This window comes from Pristiophorus japonicus, chromosome 4 (assembly GCF_044704955.1).
Source record: "Pristiophorus japonicus isolate sPriJap1 chromosome 4, sPriJap1.hap1, whole genome shotgun sequence".
NCBI classification, from domain to species: Eukaryota; Metazoa; Chordata; class Chondrichthyes; family Pristiophoridae; genus Pristiophorus; species Pristiophorus japonicus.
Genome location: NC_091980.1, coordinates 236,584,299 through 236,603,907, shown reverse-complemented (window position 1 = coordinate 236,603,907; position 19,609 = coordinate 236,584,299). Strand labels below are relative to the sequence as shown.

Here is a 19,609-nt window from a genome sequence, read left to right as displayed (position 1 = left end):
AATCTGGGCGGCAGCCGGCGGGAGCTCTCATTCTCGGTGGCAAAGGCACTTGCCACCCAAGTGCCGCTGAGGATGGAGTCGGGCCCATGGAGGGTTGAAGAGCTGCAAATAAAAAACATTAAAAAAAAATCGGAAGACCTTCAGGGGACCTCATCAAGGTAATCCGCTGTAAAGAATTTTTTTTTTAACTGTTTGCTATCCTTTTTTTTCAACTCTTCATACTCACCGTCAGGGATAGACCAGCTTCCTCGCAGCAGTCCACCCCTGTGCTGACGCCGACTCCCGCCGACTCCTGCCTGCACCAATCTGACATCTCGGCGGGCGGGAGGTCTGCTGACGTCAGCGGGCGGTTCCCGACAGTTCTCTCCTCCCGCCCGCTCCAGACCAAATTGAAACTGGCACTGGGCGCAACTCGAGGAGGAATGTCGGCGGCTGTGGGGGGCAGTCGGTGGCAGTGGGCGGTGAATGCATCAATTTCAGCCCTACAGTGACTGTTCTCAGTGTATTGAAAGTTGATCACCATTAATGCCTAAAACCAGCTGAATCAAAATGTGCAAATATCACTACAAGCACAACTATTTGTGTAATACAACAATATAATATTTAATCAGAACGTGCTACTTACAGGGAACATGCCAAGGACCAACAGTGTCTTCTCCTTGATTAAGACATTTACGATGTTTTGGTGTAAATAGATCCATAGCTCAATGAAGACGGCATAAGTGGCAAATGCTACAATATTGAGTATTACCAAAACAGTAATACCAACATTAGTGAGACCTTTCGAAAGAAAAAAAGTAAATTTACCACAATGCCACGCGAATGTTATTTAAAATGTAATCAAAGCTTGATCTTAATAGTGTATTCATCATCAATTTATCAACCATGTGAAGTTTAAACAAACAAGATAATTACTCTCTGATATAATTTCCCTCCATTGTATTTCCTACATTACAACACTGACTACACTCCAAAAGTACTTGGAAACATAGAAACATAGAAAGTAGGTGCAGGAGTAGGCCAGTCGGCCCTTCGAGCCTGCACCACCATTCAATATGATCATGGCTGATCATGCAACTTCAGTACCCTACTCCTGCCTTCTCTCCGTACCCGCTGATCCCTTTAGCCATAAGGGCCACATCTAACTCCCTTTTGAATATATCCAACGAACTGGACTCAACAACATTCTGTGGTACAGAATTCCATAGCTCCACAATTCTCTGGTTGAAAAAGTTTCTCCTCATCTCAGTCCTAGATAGCTTACCCCTTATCCTTAGACTGTGACCCCTGATTCTGGACTTTCCGAACATCGGGAACATTCTTCCTGCATCTAACCTGTCCAATCCCGTCAGGATTTTATATGCTTCTGTGAGATCCCCTCTCATTCTTCTAAATTCCAGTGAATACAAGCCTAGTTGATCCAGTCTTTCTTCATATGTCAATCCTGCCATCCCGGGAATCAGTCTGGTCAACGTTCACTGCACTCCCTCAATAGCAAGAATGTCCTTCCTCAGATTAGGAGACCAAAATTGTACACAATACTCAAGCTGTGGTCTCACCAAGCCCTGTACAACTGCAGCAAGACCTCCCTGCTCCTATACTCAAATCCTCTCGCTATGAAGGCCAACATGCCATTTGCTTTCTTCACTGCCTGCTGTACCTGCATGCCTACTTTCAATGACTGTACCATGACACCCAAGTCTCGTTGCATCTCCCCTTTTACTAATCTGTCACCATTCAGATAATAATCTACCTTCCTGTTTTTGCCACCAAAGTGGATAACTTCACATTTATCCACATTATTCTGCATCTGCCATTGCATTTGTGCACTCACCTAACTTGTCCAAGTCACCCTGCAGCCTCTTAGAATCCTCCTCACAGCTCACACTGCCACCCAGTTTAGTGTCATCTGCAAACTTGGAGATATTACATTCAATTCCTTCATCTAAGTCATTAATGTATATTGTAAATAGCTGGGGTCCCAGCACTGAACATTGCGGTACCCCACTAGTCACTGCCTGCCATTCTGAAAAGGACCCGTTTATTCCCATTCTTTGCTTACTGCCTGCCAACCAGTTCTCTATCCACATCAATACATTACCCCCAATCCCATGTGTCTTAAGTTTGCACACTAATCTCTTGTGTGGGACCTTGTCAAAAGCCTTTTGTTTGTCCAAATACATCACATCCACTGGTTCTCCCTTATCCACTCTACTAGTTACATCCTCAAAAAATTCTAGAAGATTTGTCAATCATGATTTCCCTTTCATAAATCCATGCTGACTTGGACCGATCCTGTCACAGCTTTCCAAATGCTCTGCTATTACATCTTTAATAATTGATTCCAACATTTTCCCCACTACCGATATCAGGCTAATCAGTCTATAATTCCCTGTTTTCTCTCTCCCTCCTTTTTTAAAAAATGGGGTTACATTAGCTACCCTCCAATCAATAGGAACTGATCCAGAGTCCATGGAATGTTGGAAAATGACCACCAATGCATCCACTATTTCTAGGACCACTTCCTTAAGTACTCTGGGATGCAGACTATCAGGCCCCGGGGATTTATTGGCCTTCAATCCCATCAATTTCCCTAACACCATTTCCTGGCTAATAAAGATTTCCCTAAGTTCCTCCTTCTCGCTAGACCTTCGGTCCCCTAGTATTTTCGGGAGGTTATTCGTGTCTTCCTTAGTGAAAACAGAACCAAAGTATTTGTTCAATTCGTCCACCATTTCCTTGTTCCCCATTATGAATTCACCTGATTCTGACTGCAAGGGACCTACATTAGTCTTCACTAATCTTTTTCTCTTCACATATCTATAGAAGCTTTTGCAGTCAGTTTTTATGTTCCCTGCAAGCTTACTCTCATACTCTATTTTCCTACTCTACTTAATTGGCTGTAAAGTGCTTTGAGACATGCAGTGGTCGTGAAAGGCAGTGTATTAATCCAAATAAGTAAGTCAGTAAGTCAGTCAGTCAATCAGTCAGTCAGTCAGTCAGTCAGTAAGTAAGTCAGTAAGTCAGTAAGTCAGTCAGTAGGTCAGTAAGCAAGTCAGTCAGTCAGTAAGTCAGTCAGTCAGTAAGTCTGTAAGTCAGTGAGTAAGTCAGTCGATAAGTAAGTCGGTATTTAAGTCGGCAAGTAAGTTGGTAAGTAAGTCGGTCTTCCTTCCTTCCTTCCTTCCTTCCTTCCTTCCTTCCTTCCTTCCTTCCTTCCTTCCTTCCTTCACTCCTTCACTCCTTCCTTCACTCCTTCCTTCCTTCCTTCACTCCTTCCTTCCTTCCTTCACTCCTTCCTTCCTTCACTCCTTCCTTCCTTCCTTCACTCCTTCCTTCCTTGCTACCTCACTTCCTTCCTTCACTCACTCCTTCACTCCTTCCTTCACTCCTTCCTTCACTCCTTCCTTCCTTCACTCCTTCCTTCACTCCTTCCTTCCTTCATTCCTTCCTTCCTTCACTCCTTCCTTCACTCCTTCTTTCCTTCCTTCACTCCTTCCTTCGCTCCTTCCTTCCTTCACTCTTTCCTTCCTTTCTTCACTCCTTACTTCCTTCCTTCACTACTTCACTCCTTCCTTCACTCCTTCCTTCCTTCCTTCACTCCTTCCTTCCTTCCTTCACTCCTTCCCTCAGTCCTTCCTTCCTTCACTCCTTCACTCCTTCCTTCCTTTCTTCACTCCTTCACTCCTTCCATCACTCCTTCCTTCCTTCACTCCTTCACTCCTTGCTTCCTTCCTTCACTCCTTCCTTCCTTCCTTCCTTCCTTCCTTCACTCCTTCCTTCCTTCCTTCACTCCTTCTTTCCTTCCTTCCTTCCTTCCTTCCTTCCTTCCTTCACTCCTTCCTCCTTCACTTCTTCCTTTCTTCCTACACTCCTTCCTTCACTCCTTCCTTCACCCCTTCCTTCCTTCCTTCACTCCTTCCTTCCTTCCTTCCTTCTCTCCTTCCTTCCTCCCTTCCTTCCTTCACTCCTTCCTTCCTTCCTTCAGTCCTTCCTTCCTTCGCTTCTTCCTTCACTCCTTCATTCCTTCACTCCTTACTTCCTTCCTTCACTCCTTCCTTCACTCCTTCCATTCTTCCTTCCTTCACTCCTTCCTTCCTTAACTCCTTCACTCCTTCCTTCATTCCTTCCTTCCTTCACTCCTTCACTCCTTCACTCCTTCCTTCACTCCTTCCTTCCTTCACTCCTTCCTTCCTTCCTTCACTCCTTCACTCCTTCACTCCTTCCTTCCTTCCTTCACTCCTTCCTTCCTTCACTCCTTTCTTCACTCCTTCCTTCCTTCACTCCTTCCTTCCTTCCTTCTTCCTCCTTCACTCCTTTCTCCTTCACCTTCTTTTCTTCACTCCTTCCTTCCTTCACTCCTTCCTTCACTCCTTCCTTCCTTCCTTCTCTCCTTCCTTCCTCCCTTCTTTCCTTCACTCCTTCACTCCTTCCTTCACTCCTTCCTTCCTTCCTTCCTTCACTCCTTCCTTCCTTCACTCCTTCCTCCTTCACTCCTTCTTTCCTTCACTCCTTCCTTCCTTCCTTCCTTCACTCCTTCCTCCTTCACTTCTTCTTTCCTTCACTCCTTCTTTCTTTCACTCCTTCCTTCCTTCACTCCTTCACTCCTTCACTCCTTCATTCCTTCCTTCACTCCTTCCTTCCTTCCTTCACTCTTTCCTTCACTCCATCCTTCACTCCTTTTTTCCTTCATTCCTTCCTTCCTTCCTTCCTTCACTCCTTCCTTCCTTCACTCCTTCCTTCACTCCTTCCTTCCTTCCTTCACTCCTTCCTTCCTTCCCTCAGAATCAAGGAAGACTTATTTCCACTCTAAAAATGAATTCTTAGGTGACTGAACAGTTCAATACGAGAACCATAGTCCCAATCACAGGTGGGACAGACAGTCGTTGAGGGAAAGGGTGGGTGGGGAGTCTGGTTTGCCGCACGCTCTTTCCGCTGCCTGCGCTTGGTTTCTGCATGCTCTCGCCGACGAGACTCGAGATGCTCAGCGCCCTCCCGGATCCACTTCCTCCACTTAGGGCAATCTTGGCTAGGGACTCCCAGGTGTCGATGGGGATGTTACACTTTATCAAGAAGGCTTTGAGGGTGTCCTTGAAACGTTTCCTCTGCCCACCTTTGGCTCATTTGCCATGAAGGAGTTCCGAGTAGAACGCTTGCTTTGGGAGTCGTGTGTCAGGCATGCGAACAATGTGGCCCACCCAGCGGAGGTGATTGAGTGTGGTCAGTGCTTTAATGCTGGGGATGTTGGCCTGGTCGAGGACGCTAATGTTGGTGTGTCTGTCCTCCCAGGGGATTTGCAAGATCTTGCGGAGACATCGTTGGTGGTATTTCTCCAGTGATTTGAGGTGTCTACTGTATGGTCCATGTCTCTGAGCCATACAGGAGGGCGGGTATTACTACAGCCCTGTAGACCATGAGCTAGGTGGCAGATTTGAGGGCCTGTTCCTCAAACACTCTTTTCCTTAGGCGGCCGAAGGCTGCACTGGTGCACTGGAGGTGGTGTTGAAGCTCGTCATCAATGTCTGCAATGTTAAATCTCGTCGTCAATGTCTGCCCTTGTTGATAAGAGGCTCCCGAGGTATGGATCAGGGGGGCAGTGCCGTGCGGCGGGAACAGGTTGGTGGAGGACCTTTGTCTTACGGATGTTTAGTGTAAGGCCCATGCTTTCGTATGCCTCAGTGAAGATGTTGACTATGACTTGGAGTTCAGCCTCTGAATGTGCGCAGACGCAAGCATCGTCCGTGTACTGTAGCTCAACGACAGAGGTTGGGACAGTGTTGGATCAGGCCTGGAGATGACGAAGTTTGAACAGGTTCCCACTGGTTCTGTAGTTTAGTTCCACACCAGCAGGGAGCTTGTTGAGTGTGAGGTGGAGCATGGCAGCGAGGAAGATTGAGAAGAGAGTTGGCGCAATGATGCAGCCCTGTTTGACCCCAGTCCGGGCGTGGATTGGGTCTGTAATGGATCCATGGTAAGGATCACGGCTTGCATGTCATCATGGAGCAGGCGGACAATGGTGACGAACTTTTAGGGGCACCCGAAACGGAGGAGGACACTCCATAGACCCTCGCGGTTGACAGTGTCAAAGGTCTTTGTAAGGTCAAAGAAGGCCATGTACAAGGGTTGGTGCTGTTCACTGCATTTTTCTTGCAGCTGTCGCGCTGTAAAAACCATGTCTGTTGTACCCCGTATTGAATGAAATCTGCACTGTGACTCTGGGAGGAGCTACTCAGCCACAGGGAGAAGACGGTTGAGGAGGATTCGATTGACGACTTTCCCAGTGGCTGATAGCGGGAGATTCCTCTGTTGTTGCCGCAGTCGGATTTGTCCCCTTTTTTAAAGATGGTCACGATCACTGCATCTCTGCGGTTGCCCGACATGCTCTCATCCCTCCAGATGAGAGAGATAAGATCATGTATCCGCGACAACAGTGCCTCTCCGCCATGCTTCAGTGCCTCAGCAGGGATTTCATCCGCTCCCATAGCCTTGTTGTTCTTAAGCTGTCTTATGGCTTTTTCTTTCAAAGTGGCCAAGGGGTGGCAGCTCCCTCGGGAGCTCCACTGCCAAACAACCATATCCTTGCTATCCGACACCTTTTCACCCCCAATCTCCCCCCACTTCCACTGTTTAAGCTTTTCCTTGGTTTTAATAGGCTCTAATAGGGGATGCATTTCTTACCCTAAAACCCGAAAACACAAATCCCACAAATTTGGGCCTACTTCAGACCCGAGCCTTCCCTCCGAGCCTCCACCCATCGACGACGACCGGACCACCCTCCAGCCAGCGGCGACTGGACCTTCCCTCCTGCAGCGTCCGAGCCTCTTCCCTTCCAGCGGCGACTGGGCCTCTTCTCCTTCAGCGGTGTTCGGACCTCTTCTCCCCCCACGTCCCCACAGGCTTACCTCACACTCCCAACTGGAAGTGGCCAACTCAGCTGCTCCACCAGCAGCGATCGGACTTCCTCCCCTCCAGCGGCGACTGGGCCTCTTCTCCTTCCTCCCAACACAAGCACGATCACAGCAAGAAATCTTAATCTACCAATATACTGCTCCCACAAGCATGATGTTATCAAAATAGCTTCTTAAGATACTTTCATGACTGTAAACCCATAAAACTTCACTTTTGACTGAAGCTGTTAAGTGCTGTTGTTGCTAAAATTAACAGGTTAATAGAATTCATTGTTATTGCAATCATGTTTGTTTTACATTTCTGATTCAATTTGATCTTGTTTGTTTAAAGAGGCCTGTTTCATGTATTATGAGATAAAGGAAGGACATTGCTAAATGTAGAGCAACACTTCCTTGTTTTTGTTTCAAATCCTTAATGGATCATTATTTGAAAAGCACAAACTATAGCACTTAATAGTTCTGATCCAAATCACATGTAATAATCATTGTATTAAGTCCTTGTGAGTCAGCATCTTCCAGAGAGGAAGGGAGAAAATGAAAGACGATTTGAGCAAAGAGGGGTACAACATACTTTTTGTTACATACTGAAATGTTTGTGTCAGGTTGACTCAGTGGTAACACTCTCGCTGCTAAGTCAAGAGATTGTGGGTTCAAGCCCCCATTCCAGGACTTCTGCACATAAGTGTAGGAGGTATTGCATTTCGGATGAGACATTAAACTGAGGCCTGTGCAAGTGGATATAAAAGATCTCATGACACTATTTGAAGAAGTGCTGAGCATTCTCCTGGTGTCCTGGCCAACAATAATCCTTTCACCAAACAGTGTTGTTTGTGGGATCTTGCTGTGTGCACTTTAGCAGCAGCATTTGCCTACACAATAACAGTGATTACACTTCAAAAATAATTCATTAATTGAGATGCAGTCAGGTCACCCTGAGGATGTGAAGAACACTATATAAAAGCAAGTTATTTCATTCATTGTGATTGACAGACTGCCCTCTTCAGAGATTATACAGTGCATATTGATACTGGATACTTTTAATATTTAAATCATAATCTGTTGTCCTACCTTGAATTTGATTTTCAGAACTCGGCAACTCATTGCTGCAGTTTGCCATGATTTGGTTGTTCAAAGAGTTTCAGACAAGACTAAATATTTTACTATAGTTGAGATTGTTCTAAGTTTCTCCCAACAAAAGCGTTAATCCTTTCTGATACTTTGCTGTACTTAAGTAGAAATGAGTACTTATACCCAGAGATATGTCGATGAAACTTCCCTATGATGCATCGTGTACAGTAAAAAAAACCTGCAATAAAGAGCAGCCTACTTTGTCCCTGGTAAAACTGAAACTGATGTAATATGAGAAAATTGAACTTTGTAATTTAACCCTTTGAGTACGAAGTGCCTTTTTGCTGCTTTCAAAGGACTGTACACATAAACTTTCCAACATATAACATCTAAAACCACGAATATTTATTTACAGTTTGCTCTGAGTGAACTGAAAACTCATAAGCATGAAGTACAATATTTTCTCAGTTTGGTCCAATAAATATGCTACTGTCTGCTGAGGGTTAAAACATTATCAGTTAGAGACTGGTACCAGTCAGCATAAACAAACAGTTTTATCCATGCCAATGGAATGTCATCGGTACACAGTGGATCTCAAAATGCTAAAAAGTCATTGTATGATCACTCTGAAAATGGAGCCCTGGAGAATCGGCGGGGGAGGGGTCTAAATTTGATAGCCCCTGAAAACAGGCGCATGGATGGCCATGCGTGATTGACCAGCACCCATTGATTGCAATGCAGGCACCATACCAATTCGTGCTGCCAGCTCATTTAAATTATCTCTGTGTCTAGCCGAGTTAACTGCTGTTCATTTGTTGGACGCATCAGCAGGGGGCCGATATGACAGGCGAGCATCAGTTAAAGCTAGCCTGCACTGCTTAAAGCTAACCAGCACCTCTTAAAGGGGAGGTGCACTGTGGTTGGAGCAGGTGCTGGGAACGATGGTTGAAGAATTTCTGATCTGGGAAAGAGTGAGGCACAAAAGGGGAAAGAACAGGTTCACAGTTTTTCGGATGCAGCACTGGAGGTCTTGGTGGAGGAGGTGGAATGGAGGAGAGATGTTCTGTATCCTCAGGGGGGACGGAGGCATGTTCCGCATAATTTCTTTTTGGGCAGCGTGACCCCTTTAACTGGCTGCGCAGCACATTCAAAAGTCGGTGCATGCGCAATTTTTTACGCACCTCACCGGCTGCACGGGATGCCTGGAGCACTGAACGGCCGCGTAGCTTAAAGGGAACATTGGACGGAAGCTCTCCAGACACACTGTGAAAAGGCAGTGGGAGCAGATAGCCGTGGAGGTCAATGCCAAGAGTCAAGCCCCGAGGACCTGGTGCAGTGCCACAAGAAGTTTAATGATCTCACGAGTGGTCAAGGTCAGTGAATGTATCTTCACATGCCACATCCTACCAACTGCACCTGTATCCTCAGCCATTCTCAAATCACCCATCACTCACCTACCAACAATCTCGATCAATCAGGGCTTATACCTCACATTCATATGATTCACCTCACCCTCAAACACTTAGCACTGCTGCAAGCCTCATACCCACATCTCACAGCTTGCATACATTGCCAACTATTCAACCATGGCAGCCACATCAGTCAAACAGATTGCACCACACTTACTGACACACTTCTCTCTTTCACTTGCCGGACAAAGTGGTGCACAACTGGAGGGAGCAGGAGCTAACTGGAGGGGAACAGGCGTGCCTGTATGTCCTAACCCGCATTGAGGAGACGGTGCTGGCCGTTATTGGAACGATAATTGCTAATGCCATAGCCAGCGGCAGGGTTGAAATCATCGAAGATGACGGTATCCTCATACCTAATCCTCCTTCTCACATCCCACTTCCCCCTCATCCCACACTTTCTTCTGATTTACAAGCTGCAGATGGTGTTAGCATGCTCCTCTTACTTTGCCTCCTCCCCACAGCACAACCTTATCCTTGTGCTTTTTTCCCTTCAGATACCGAGCTGCAACGTGGCCAGGCAGTGGAGGAACACCAAGAAGAGAGTGATGATGAAGATACAGCGCTGTTGCTTGATTTCACACTCGCAGCCACCAGCTCAGATACTGAACCTGCGTGTATCTTAGAGGGCAGATTGGAGGTGGGATGTGCATGTGATGAGCCACCAGGTAAGAGTGGTCTGTAGCCAGGCAAGGAGCGCAGGTGTCTGCTCCCTGGAGGGTGAGGTCACAGACAGGTTACGCTGCAGAGGACTCAGATGAGGACCCCGATGGGGCATCCTACAGAAGAACGCTGATGGGTATGCACAACGAAATGCTTGGTACATTGGGAAACCTGCCAGAAAGCCCGCGGTCAATGTCAAACAGAATGGAGGAGTTCGGCACCAACTTGGCACAGAGCTTTGCAAAGAACTTGGAGTCCATCCTTTCCAGCATGGAAGTGGTGGGCAACTCCATCCACTCACTATTGGACCTAACCATGATGCAGCATCTGATGGTTGATGTCTCAGCTTCCATTACAGCACAAGCAGCAGCCCGCAACAATTGAGTGCTGTAGTGGAAGCTCAGACTGCTGTCATCATGGCTGTGGATTGCAGTGTGCAAAGGGGCTTGCAGAGTGTCACAGCAGTCCAGCAATCTAACCTCCAACACATTACTAGGATTGCTGAGGCGCCGTGCTGGGGGAGTGGCAGTGGCTCTGTGGAGCATGAACCTGCTGTCCTCTCTCAGGATAGCAGCATTCGTCCTGCCACTCTGCCAGTGCCCTTGCTGTTGCCTGTCAGCCCGCCAGCTCAGACTGATGCCACCTATGTCGAGATGGTGCAGTCTGCAGCTAGACATTCTAGGTCATTCTCCAAGGCCATCTGCAGTATCCGTCACTTCCACCAGCCATGCTACAATAACTGTATGTGTAGGCACTAAACCCATGCAATGCGGCCTGGTCTCCAACCGTCTTGGACCCCCTTGCCACTGGATCAAGACCTTGCTTTGTCAAACCCGTGTGATAGCTGGTGTGCAACGGCCACTCCACATTAAAAGAATTCACGCACAGGCATCTTCCACCCTTCAAAATGAAGTTCAGGATCTGGTACGTCAGAACTCTCATGGACAACCCTAACAGCGACAGACCGGAATGCCGTACAGCTATCATTGCCCGGGAACTCAGACGTTTCGATGTTGACATCGCCGCCCTAAGTGAGACCCGGCGGGCAGGAGAAGGTCAGCTCAAGGTGGTGGTTACACCTTTTTCTGGAACGGTAAACCAGAAGAAGATCGTGCATCCATGGGGTAGGCTTCGCCATAAAAAATGAACTAGTGGGCCGTCTCAGACACTCCCCTTGAGGGATAAACAAACGCCTCATAACTCTTCAGCTCACCCTAGCCTGGAACTAGTGTGCGACTGTCTTCAGTGCGTATGCCCCCAACACTAGAAGCTATAGACGAGACCAAAGAGGAGTTCTACTCCAGCCTCGAGCAATGTCTGTCCCGAATCCCAATGGGCCATGAGTTGATCATCTTGGGCGACTTTAACGCCAGAGTTGAAAAGGGCACAGACCTCAGGGGAGGTGTGATTGGCAGAAAGATTTAGGGAAAACCAACTCCAATGGTACCCTCCTCCTGACGAAATGCTTAGAACATGGCCTTATCATAACCAACACCCTGTTCCATCAGAAAGACAAATATGAGACTTCATGGCAGCATCCTCGCTCCAAGCACTAGCATCTACTAGACTACGTCATCGTCTGAGCGAGAGACCGCAAAGACATGCGCATCACCTGCGCCATGACAAGAGCTGACGACTGCTGGATGGACCACCATCTAATCCGTTCTGTCATCACCATCAACATAGCCCCAAAACAGCGACGACAACAGAAACAATGCCGCAGGAAAATCAACGCTGGAGCACTCAAAGACCCTGCTAAGAAAGCACTATTCAGCCAGTGCCTCGATACCAACCTGACGACTCCCAGTGACTCAGAGATGCAGAGTGTCCACAGCGCCTGGTCTGTCCTCAAGGCCTCCATAATCAGCACCTGCGAAGACGCTCGGTCTCTCGACCAGGAAACACCAAGACTGGTTCGACGAGAATGATCAGGAGATCCAGGAGCTAATAAGCCGCAAGTGCAAGGCATTCTTGAACTGGAAACAGCAACACAACTCGAGAACAAGAAAGCAGCTTTACAGACGTCTGAAGGCTGAGGTCCAACAAAAAACTCGCGACCTAAAGAATAGACGGTGCGTGGAGAAAGCGCAGGAGATCCAGCTGCTAGCCGACAACCACGATGTGCGTGCATTCTTCAGCGCAGTCAAGACCACCTACGGCCCAAGCACCCAAGGCCCTACCCCACTGCTGGCCAAGAACGAGAGGCACTCATGAAGGACAGAGAGGCAGTCAGTGCTCTCTGGAAGGAGCACTTTGAAGATCTCCTCAACCGAGACTCTGTCTTCGATGTGAGTGTCCACGACTCCCTCCTGCAGCATGCTACCCGCCACCATCTCACCACAACCCCAGCCCGGCATGAGGTAGAAAAGGCCATGCGACAACTGAGGAACAACACGGCCTCAGGAGCAGATGGAATCCCCGCCGAAGCACTAAAGCATGGCGGAGAAGCACTATTGGAGCGAATACATGATCTCATTTCTCTCATTTGGAAGGAGGAGAGCATGATGGGGGATCTCAGAGATGCGGTAATCGTGATCATCTTCAAGAAAGGCGGCAAGTCTGATTGCGGTAACTGCTGTTTGCCACAGAGAAAATCATTGCAAGAATCCTCCTCAATCGCCTTCGCCCGTGGCTGAAGAACGCCTCCCAGAGTCGCAGTGCAGATTCCGACCACTAAGGGGCACAATGGACATGATCTTCACCACACGGCAAATCCAAGAGAAATGCAGGGAATAGCACCAACCCCTGTATGTGGCCTTCTTTGACCTCACAAAGGCCTTCGACACTGTCAACCGTGAGGGATTATGGAGCATCCTCCTCAAATGCATCTGCCGTCAAAGGTTTGCCGCCATCCTTCACCTGCTTCATGATGACATGCAAGCCGTGATCCTGACCAACGGATCCACCACAGACCTAATTCATGTTCGGACCGGGGTCAAACAAGGCTGGGTCATCGCTCCAATGCTCTTCTCGATCTTCCTTGCTGCAATGCTCCATCTCACACTCAGTAAGCTCCCCACTGGAGTGGAGCTAATCTACAGAATAAATGGGAAACAGTTCAACCTCCGCTGCCTCCAGGTCAGATCCAAGGTCGTCCCATCCTCTGTCATCGAATTACAGTACGCAGACGACACCTGTATCGGTGCACACTCGGAGGCCGAACTCCAAGCCATCGTCAACACCTTCACCGAAGCATACGAGAGCATGGGCCTTACACTAAACATCCGTAAGACAAAGGTCCTCTACCAACCTACCCCCGCCACACAGCACGGCTCCCCGATTATCAAAATCCACAATGAGGCCTTGGACAACGATGACCATTTTCCATACCTCGGGAGTCTACTGTTAACAAGAGCAGACATTAATGACGAAGTCCAACACCACCTTCAGTGTCCCAGTACAGCCTTCGGTCGCCTGAGGAAGAGATTGTTTGAAGACCAGGGTCTCAAACCCGGCACCAAGCTCATGGTCTACAGAGAATAGTGATTCCCTCTCTCCTTTATGATTCAGTGCCATGAACTATGTACAGCAGGCATCTCAAAGCACTGGAGAAACACCACCAACGCTGCCTCAGCAAGATCCTGCAAATCCATTGGCAGGATAGACGCACCAACGTCAGCTTTCTCACTCAGGCCAACATCCCCAGCATCGAAGCTTTGACCACGCTCGATCAGCTCCATTGGGCGGGCCACGTCGTCCGCATGCCCGATATCAAACTGCCAAGCAGTCTACTCGGAGCTCCGACACGGGCAAGCGAGTCCCAGGTTGTTATGTATGTAAACATTGTAACTGTGTAAGACTTGCCACCAAAAGGGAGCAACTGTTGGAGGCCCAAGGGTCACCTGTACACCTCGTGCAAGGGAATATAAAAGGTTGTCTGCCATGCTGCTTAGGCACTCTGGAGTTGTATTAAAGAGACTAAGGTCACATCAGTTTTAGCTCACAGTACTCAGTGTTGTGAAGTTCTTCAATACTTAACAATTGGCGATGAGTAACAGATTACAAACTTTTACGCGGTCATGGCTGCCGTTGGCATTTTAGAGAAATTTGTAGAGGGTGATGATTGGGAAGCTTTTGTTGAGCGTCTCGACCAGTACTTCGTGGCCAATGAGCTGGATGGGGACGATAAAGCGATCAAGTGCAGGGCGATTCTCCTCACCGTGTGTGGGTCCACAATATACGGCCTCATCAAGAATCTGCTAGCACCGCAGAAACCATCAGAGAAGACAAATACAGAGTTGCTTACGCTGGTTCGGAACCACATCAAGCCGAAGGAGAGCGCCTTAATGGCCAGGTATCGCTTCTGGACGCACCACCGCTCCGAGGGCCAGGATGTGGCGAGTTATGTCGCTGACCTGAGACACCTTGTGGAAACTTGCGAATTTGCTGGATTTTGGGGGGAAATGCTGCGGGACTTTTTTGTGCTTGGCATCGGCCACAAGGTCATTCTTCGCAAGCTGCTGTCCGCCGAATCCCTAGACCTGAGCAAGGCCATCACGATAGCCCAGGCATTTATATCCATGAGCAATAATGCCAGACTGATATCTTCCCAGCATCGAAGCTCACCGGCAAGTATTGTGCATAACATAACGTTGCTAGCAGGCAGAACTGCATATGGCAGGGTCTACATGCCTGCAGCTGCAAGACTTAGGATGATTCAGAGTCCGCCATCGGGCGTGAATGCAAATCCATTAGTGCCATGTTGGCACTGTGGGGGTAATCATCGAGCCCATCAATGTCGATTCAAGCACTACGTGTGCAAAGGCTGCGAAACATCGAGACACCTCCAGCGAATGTGCAAGAGTGCTGTGACTCACCACGTGGCAGAGTCGGCAGAGGATGATCGATCCGGCGCGGATCACGCAGAACAAACAAGAGAGGCAACTCAACCCGAGGGAGAAGTGTATGGGGTACACACCTTCACCACCAAGAGCCCTCCTATTATGCGGAAAGTCAAATTGAACGGTATTCCGGTATCAATGGAGTTCGACACAGGGGCGAGTCAGTCAATTATGAGCCAGAGGCTTTTGAAGAAATGTGGGGCAACAAGGCACAAAGACCCAAACCGATTCTCACAAAGCTGCGCACCTACACCAAACAGCTCAAACCAGTCATTGGCAATGCGGCAGTTAAGGTATCATAAGAACATAAGAACATAAGAATTAGGAACAGGAGTAGGCCATCTAGCCCCTCGAGCCTGCTCCGCCATTCAACAAGATCATGGCTGATCTGGCCGTGGACTCAGCTCCACTTACCCGCCCGCTCCCCGTAACCCTTAATTCCCTTATTGGTTAAAAATCTATCGATCTGTGATTTGAATACATTCAATGAGCTAGCCTCAACTGCTTCCTTGGGCAGAGAATTCCACAGATTCACAACCCTCTGGGAGAAGAAATTCTTTCTCAACTCGGTTTTAAATTGGCTCCTCCGTATTTTGAGGCTGTGCCCCCTAGTTCTAGTCTCCCCCACCAATGGAAACAACCTCTCTGCCTTTATCTTGTCTATCCCTTTCATGATTTTAAATGTTTCTATAAGATCACCCCTCATCCTTCTGAACTCCAAGGAGTAAAGACCCAGTCTACTCAATCTATCATCATAAGGTAACCCCCTCATTTCTGGAATCAGCCTAGTGAATCGTCTCTGTACCCCTTCCAAAGCTAGTATATCCTTCCTTAAGTAAGGTAACCAAAACTGCACGCAGTACTCCAGGTGCAGCCTCACCAATACCCTGTACAGTTGCAGCAGGACTTCCCTGCTTTTGTACTCCATCCCTCTCGCAATGAAGGCCAACATTCCATTCACCTTCCTGATTACCTGCTGCACCTGCAAACTAACTTTTTGGGATTCATGCACAAGGACCCCCAGGTCCCTCTGCACCGCAGCATGTTGTAATTTCTCCCCATTCAAATAATATTCCCTTTTACTGTTTTCTTTTCCAAGGTGGATGACCTCACATTTTCCGACATTGTATTCCATCTGCCAAACCTTAGCCCATTCGCTTAACCTATCTAAATCTCTTTGCAGCCTCTCTGTGTCCTCTACACAACCCACTTTCCCACTAATCTTTGTGTCATCTGCAAATTTTGTTACACTATACTCTGTCCCCTCTTCCAGGTCATCTATGTATATTGTAAACAGTTGTGGTCCCAGCACCGATCCCTGTGGCACACCACTAACCACCGATTTCCAACCCGAAAAGGACCCATTTATCCCGACTCTCTGCTTTCTGATAGCCAGCCAATTCTCGATCCATGCTAATACATTTCCTCTGACTCCGCATACCTTTATCTTCTGCAGTAACCTTTTGTGTGGCACCTTATCGAATGCCTTTTGGAAATCTAAATACACCACATCCATCGGTACACCTCTATCCACCATGCTCGTTATATCCTCAAAGAATTCCAGTAAATTAGTTAAACATGATTTCCCCTTCATGAATCCATGTTGCGTCTGCTTGATTGCACTATTCCTATCTAGATGTCCCACTATTTCTTCCTTAATGATAGCTTCAAGCATTTTCCCCACTACAGATGTTAAACTAACCGGCATATAGTTACCTGCCTTTTGTCTGCCCCCTTTTTTAAACAGAGGCATTACGTTAGCTGCTTTCTAATCCGCTGGTACCTCCCCAGAGTCCAGAGAATTTTGGTAGATTATAACGAATGCATCTGCTATATCTTCCGCTGTCTCTTTTAATATCCTGGGATGCATTTCATCAGGACCAGGAGACTTGTCTACCTTGAGTCCCATTAGCCTGTCCAGCACTCCCCACCTAGTGATAGTGATTATCTCAAGGTCCTCCCTTCCCACATTCCGTGACCAGCAATTTTTGGCATGGTTTTTGTGTCTTCCACTGTGAAGACCGAAGCAAAATAATTGTTTAAGGTCTCAGCCATTTCCACATTTCCCATTATTAAATCCCCCTTCTCATCTTCTAAGGGACCAACATTTACTTTAGTCACTCTTTTCCGTTTTATCTATCAGTAAAAGCTTTTACTATCTGTTTTTATGTTTTGCGCAAGTTTACTTTCGTAATCTATCTTTCCTTTCTTTTTTGCTTTCTTAGTCATTCTTTGCTGTCGTTTAAAATTTTCCCAATCTTCTAGTTTCCCACTAAACTTGGCCACCTTATACGCATTGGTTTTTAATTTGATACTCTCCTTTATTTCCTTGGTTATCCACGGCTGGTTATCCCTTCTCTTACCGCCCTTCTTTTTCACTGGAATATATTTTTGTTGAGCACTATGAAAGAGCTCCTTAAAAGTCCTCCACTGTTCCTCAATTGTGCCACCGTTTAGTCTGTGTTCCCAGTCTACTTTAGCCAACTCTGCCCTCATCCCACTGTAGTCCCCTTTGTTTAAGCATAGTATGCTCGTTTGAGACACTACTTCCTCACCCTCAATCTGTATTACAAATTCAACCATACTATGATCACTCCTTCCGAGAGGATCTTTTACTCGGAGATCGTTTATTATTCCTGTCTCATTACACAGGACCAGATCTAAAATAGCTTGTCCCCTTGTAGGTTCTGTAACATACTGTTCTAAGATACAATCCCGTATGCATTCTATTGTACGATGGAGCTGTGTATGATTTATCACTGTGGATTGTACCAGGCGATGGCCCAACGCTATTCCGCAGAAGCAGGCTGGGAAAGATTCAATGGAACTGGGACCGACATCAAAACACAATCCTCAATGGATGATGCCTTGTGCGCCCAAGTGCTGAGCAAGTTTCCATTGCTATTTGAACCAGGCAACGGCAACTTCACAGGCGCCAAGGTGCAGATCCATCTAGTCCCCGATGCAAGGCCCGTTCATCACAAGGCTCGAGCGATTCCATATTTGATGAAGGAGAAAGTCGAGTTCGAACTGGACAGACATCAACGAAAGTGAATCATATCGCCAGTCGAGTTCATTGAGTGGGCCAGTCCAATTGTTACGGTGTCGAAAAGTGATGGCATGGTCAGAATCTGCGGAGACTACAAGGTAATGATCAACAGAGTCTTGTTACAGGACCAATACCCGCTACCCAAGGCAGATGACCTGTTCGCAACGTTAGGGGGGAAGTCGTTCACCAAGTTGGACCTAACCTCCACCTACATGACACAGGAGCTGGCTGAATCTTCCAAAAGATTGACGTGCATCAACTCGCACAAAGAACTGTCTATATACCACAGGTGCCCTTTTGGGATTCGCTCGGCTGTTGCCATCTTCCAGAGAAACATGGAGAGTCTGCTGAAATCTGTTCCACGCACCATTGTGTTTCAAGACGACATCCTGATCACCGGTCGTGACACCACCGAACACTTGCACAACCTGGAAGAGGTTCTAAGTCGACTAGACAGTGTGGGACTCAGGCTGAAACACTCCAAATGTGTTTTCCTGGCACCAGAGGTTGAATTTTTGGGGAGAAAGATTGCAGCAGACCCACGGACTCAAAGACGGAGGCCATCAACAATGCACCCAGACCACAGAATGTGACGGAGCTGCATTCGTTCCTGGGACTCCTCAACTATTTTGGTAACTTTCTACCCGGGTTAAGCACTTTGCTGGAACCGTTGCACATGTTGATACATATGGGTGATGACTGGATTTGGGGTAAATCTCAAAACTCAGCCTTTGAGAAGGCCAGAAACCCACTTTGTTCTAATAAGTTACTTATACTGTATGACCCGTGTAAATGATTAGTGCTAGCTTGTGATGCATCTTCGTACGGGGTCGGCTGTGTGTTACAGCAAACCAATGTATGAGGCAAACTTCAACCGGTTGCATATGCGTCTTGAAGTCTGTCTAAGGCTGAAAGAGCCTACAGTATGGTTGGGAAAGAGGTGTTAGCATGTATATATGGGGTAAGAAAATACAGCAATACCTATTTGGACTTCGGTTTGAGCTTGAAACCGACCACATCCGCTCATTTTGCTGTTTTCAGAAAGCAAAGGTATAAACACCAATGCTTTGTCCCACATCCAAAGATGGGCACTAATATTTTCCGCCTATGACTATGTTATCCGCCACAGACCAGGCACGGAGAACTGTGCTGATGCCCTCATGAGGCTACCATTGCCCACTACTGGGGTGGAAATGGCACAGCCCGCAGACTTGCTTCTGGTCATGGATGCTTTTGAGAGCAAGGGGTCACCCGTCACTGCTCACCAGATCAGGACCTGAACCAGCCAGGATCCTGTGCTATCACTTGTAAAAGGTTGCGTCCTCAATGGGAGCTGGTCGGCCGTTCCCGGGAAAATGCAAGATGAAATTAAGCCATTTGACCAACGCAAAGATGAAATGTCCATCCAGTCGGATTGTCTCTTATGGGGTAATCGCGTGGTTTTGCCAAAAAAAGGCAGGGAAAAGTTCATACGCGATCTACACAGTACCCACCCAGGCATAGTCATGATGAAGGCTATAGCCAGGTCGCATGTTTGGTGGCCCGGCATTGACTCGGTGTTAAGAGTCATGCGTACACCAGTGCAATGCACCAAGGGAGGCTCCATTGAGTCTT

General features: G+C 47.6%; 1 protein-coding gene across 1 annotated transcript in view; it reads right to left on the bottom strand.

Annotated features, from left to right (window-relative positions):
• Nucleotides 1–19,609, bottom strand: part of LOC139262750 (organic solute transporter subunit alpha-like) — a 112,496-nt gene that overhangs the window by 43,071 nt on the left and 49,816 nt on the right. Inside the window, exon 5 of the mRNA XM_070877901.1 lies at nt 626–780. Within this exon, the coding sequence (XP_070734002.1) occupies nt 626–780 (155 nt within the window). The remainder of the gene's footprint in view (nt 1–625; nt 781–19,609) is intronic.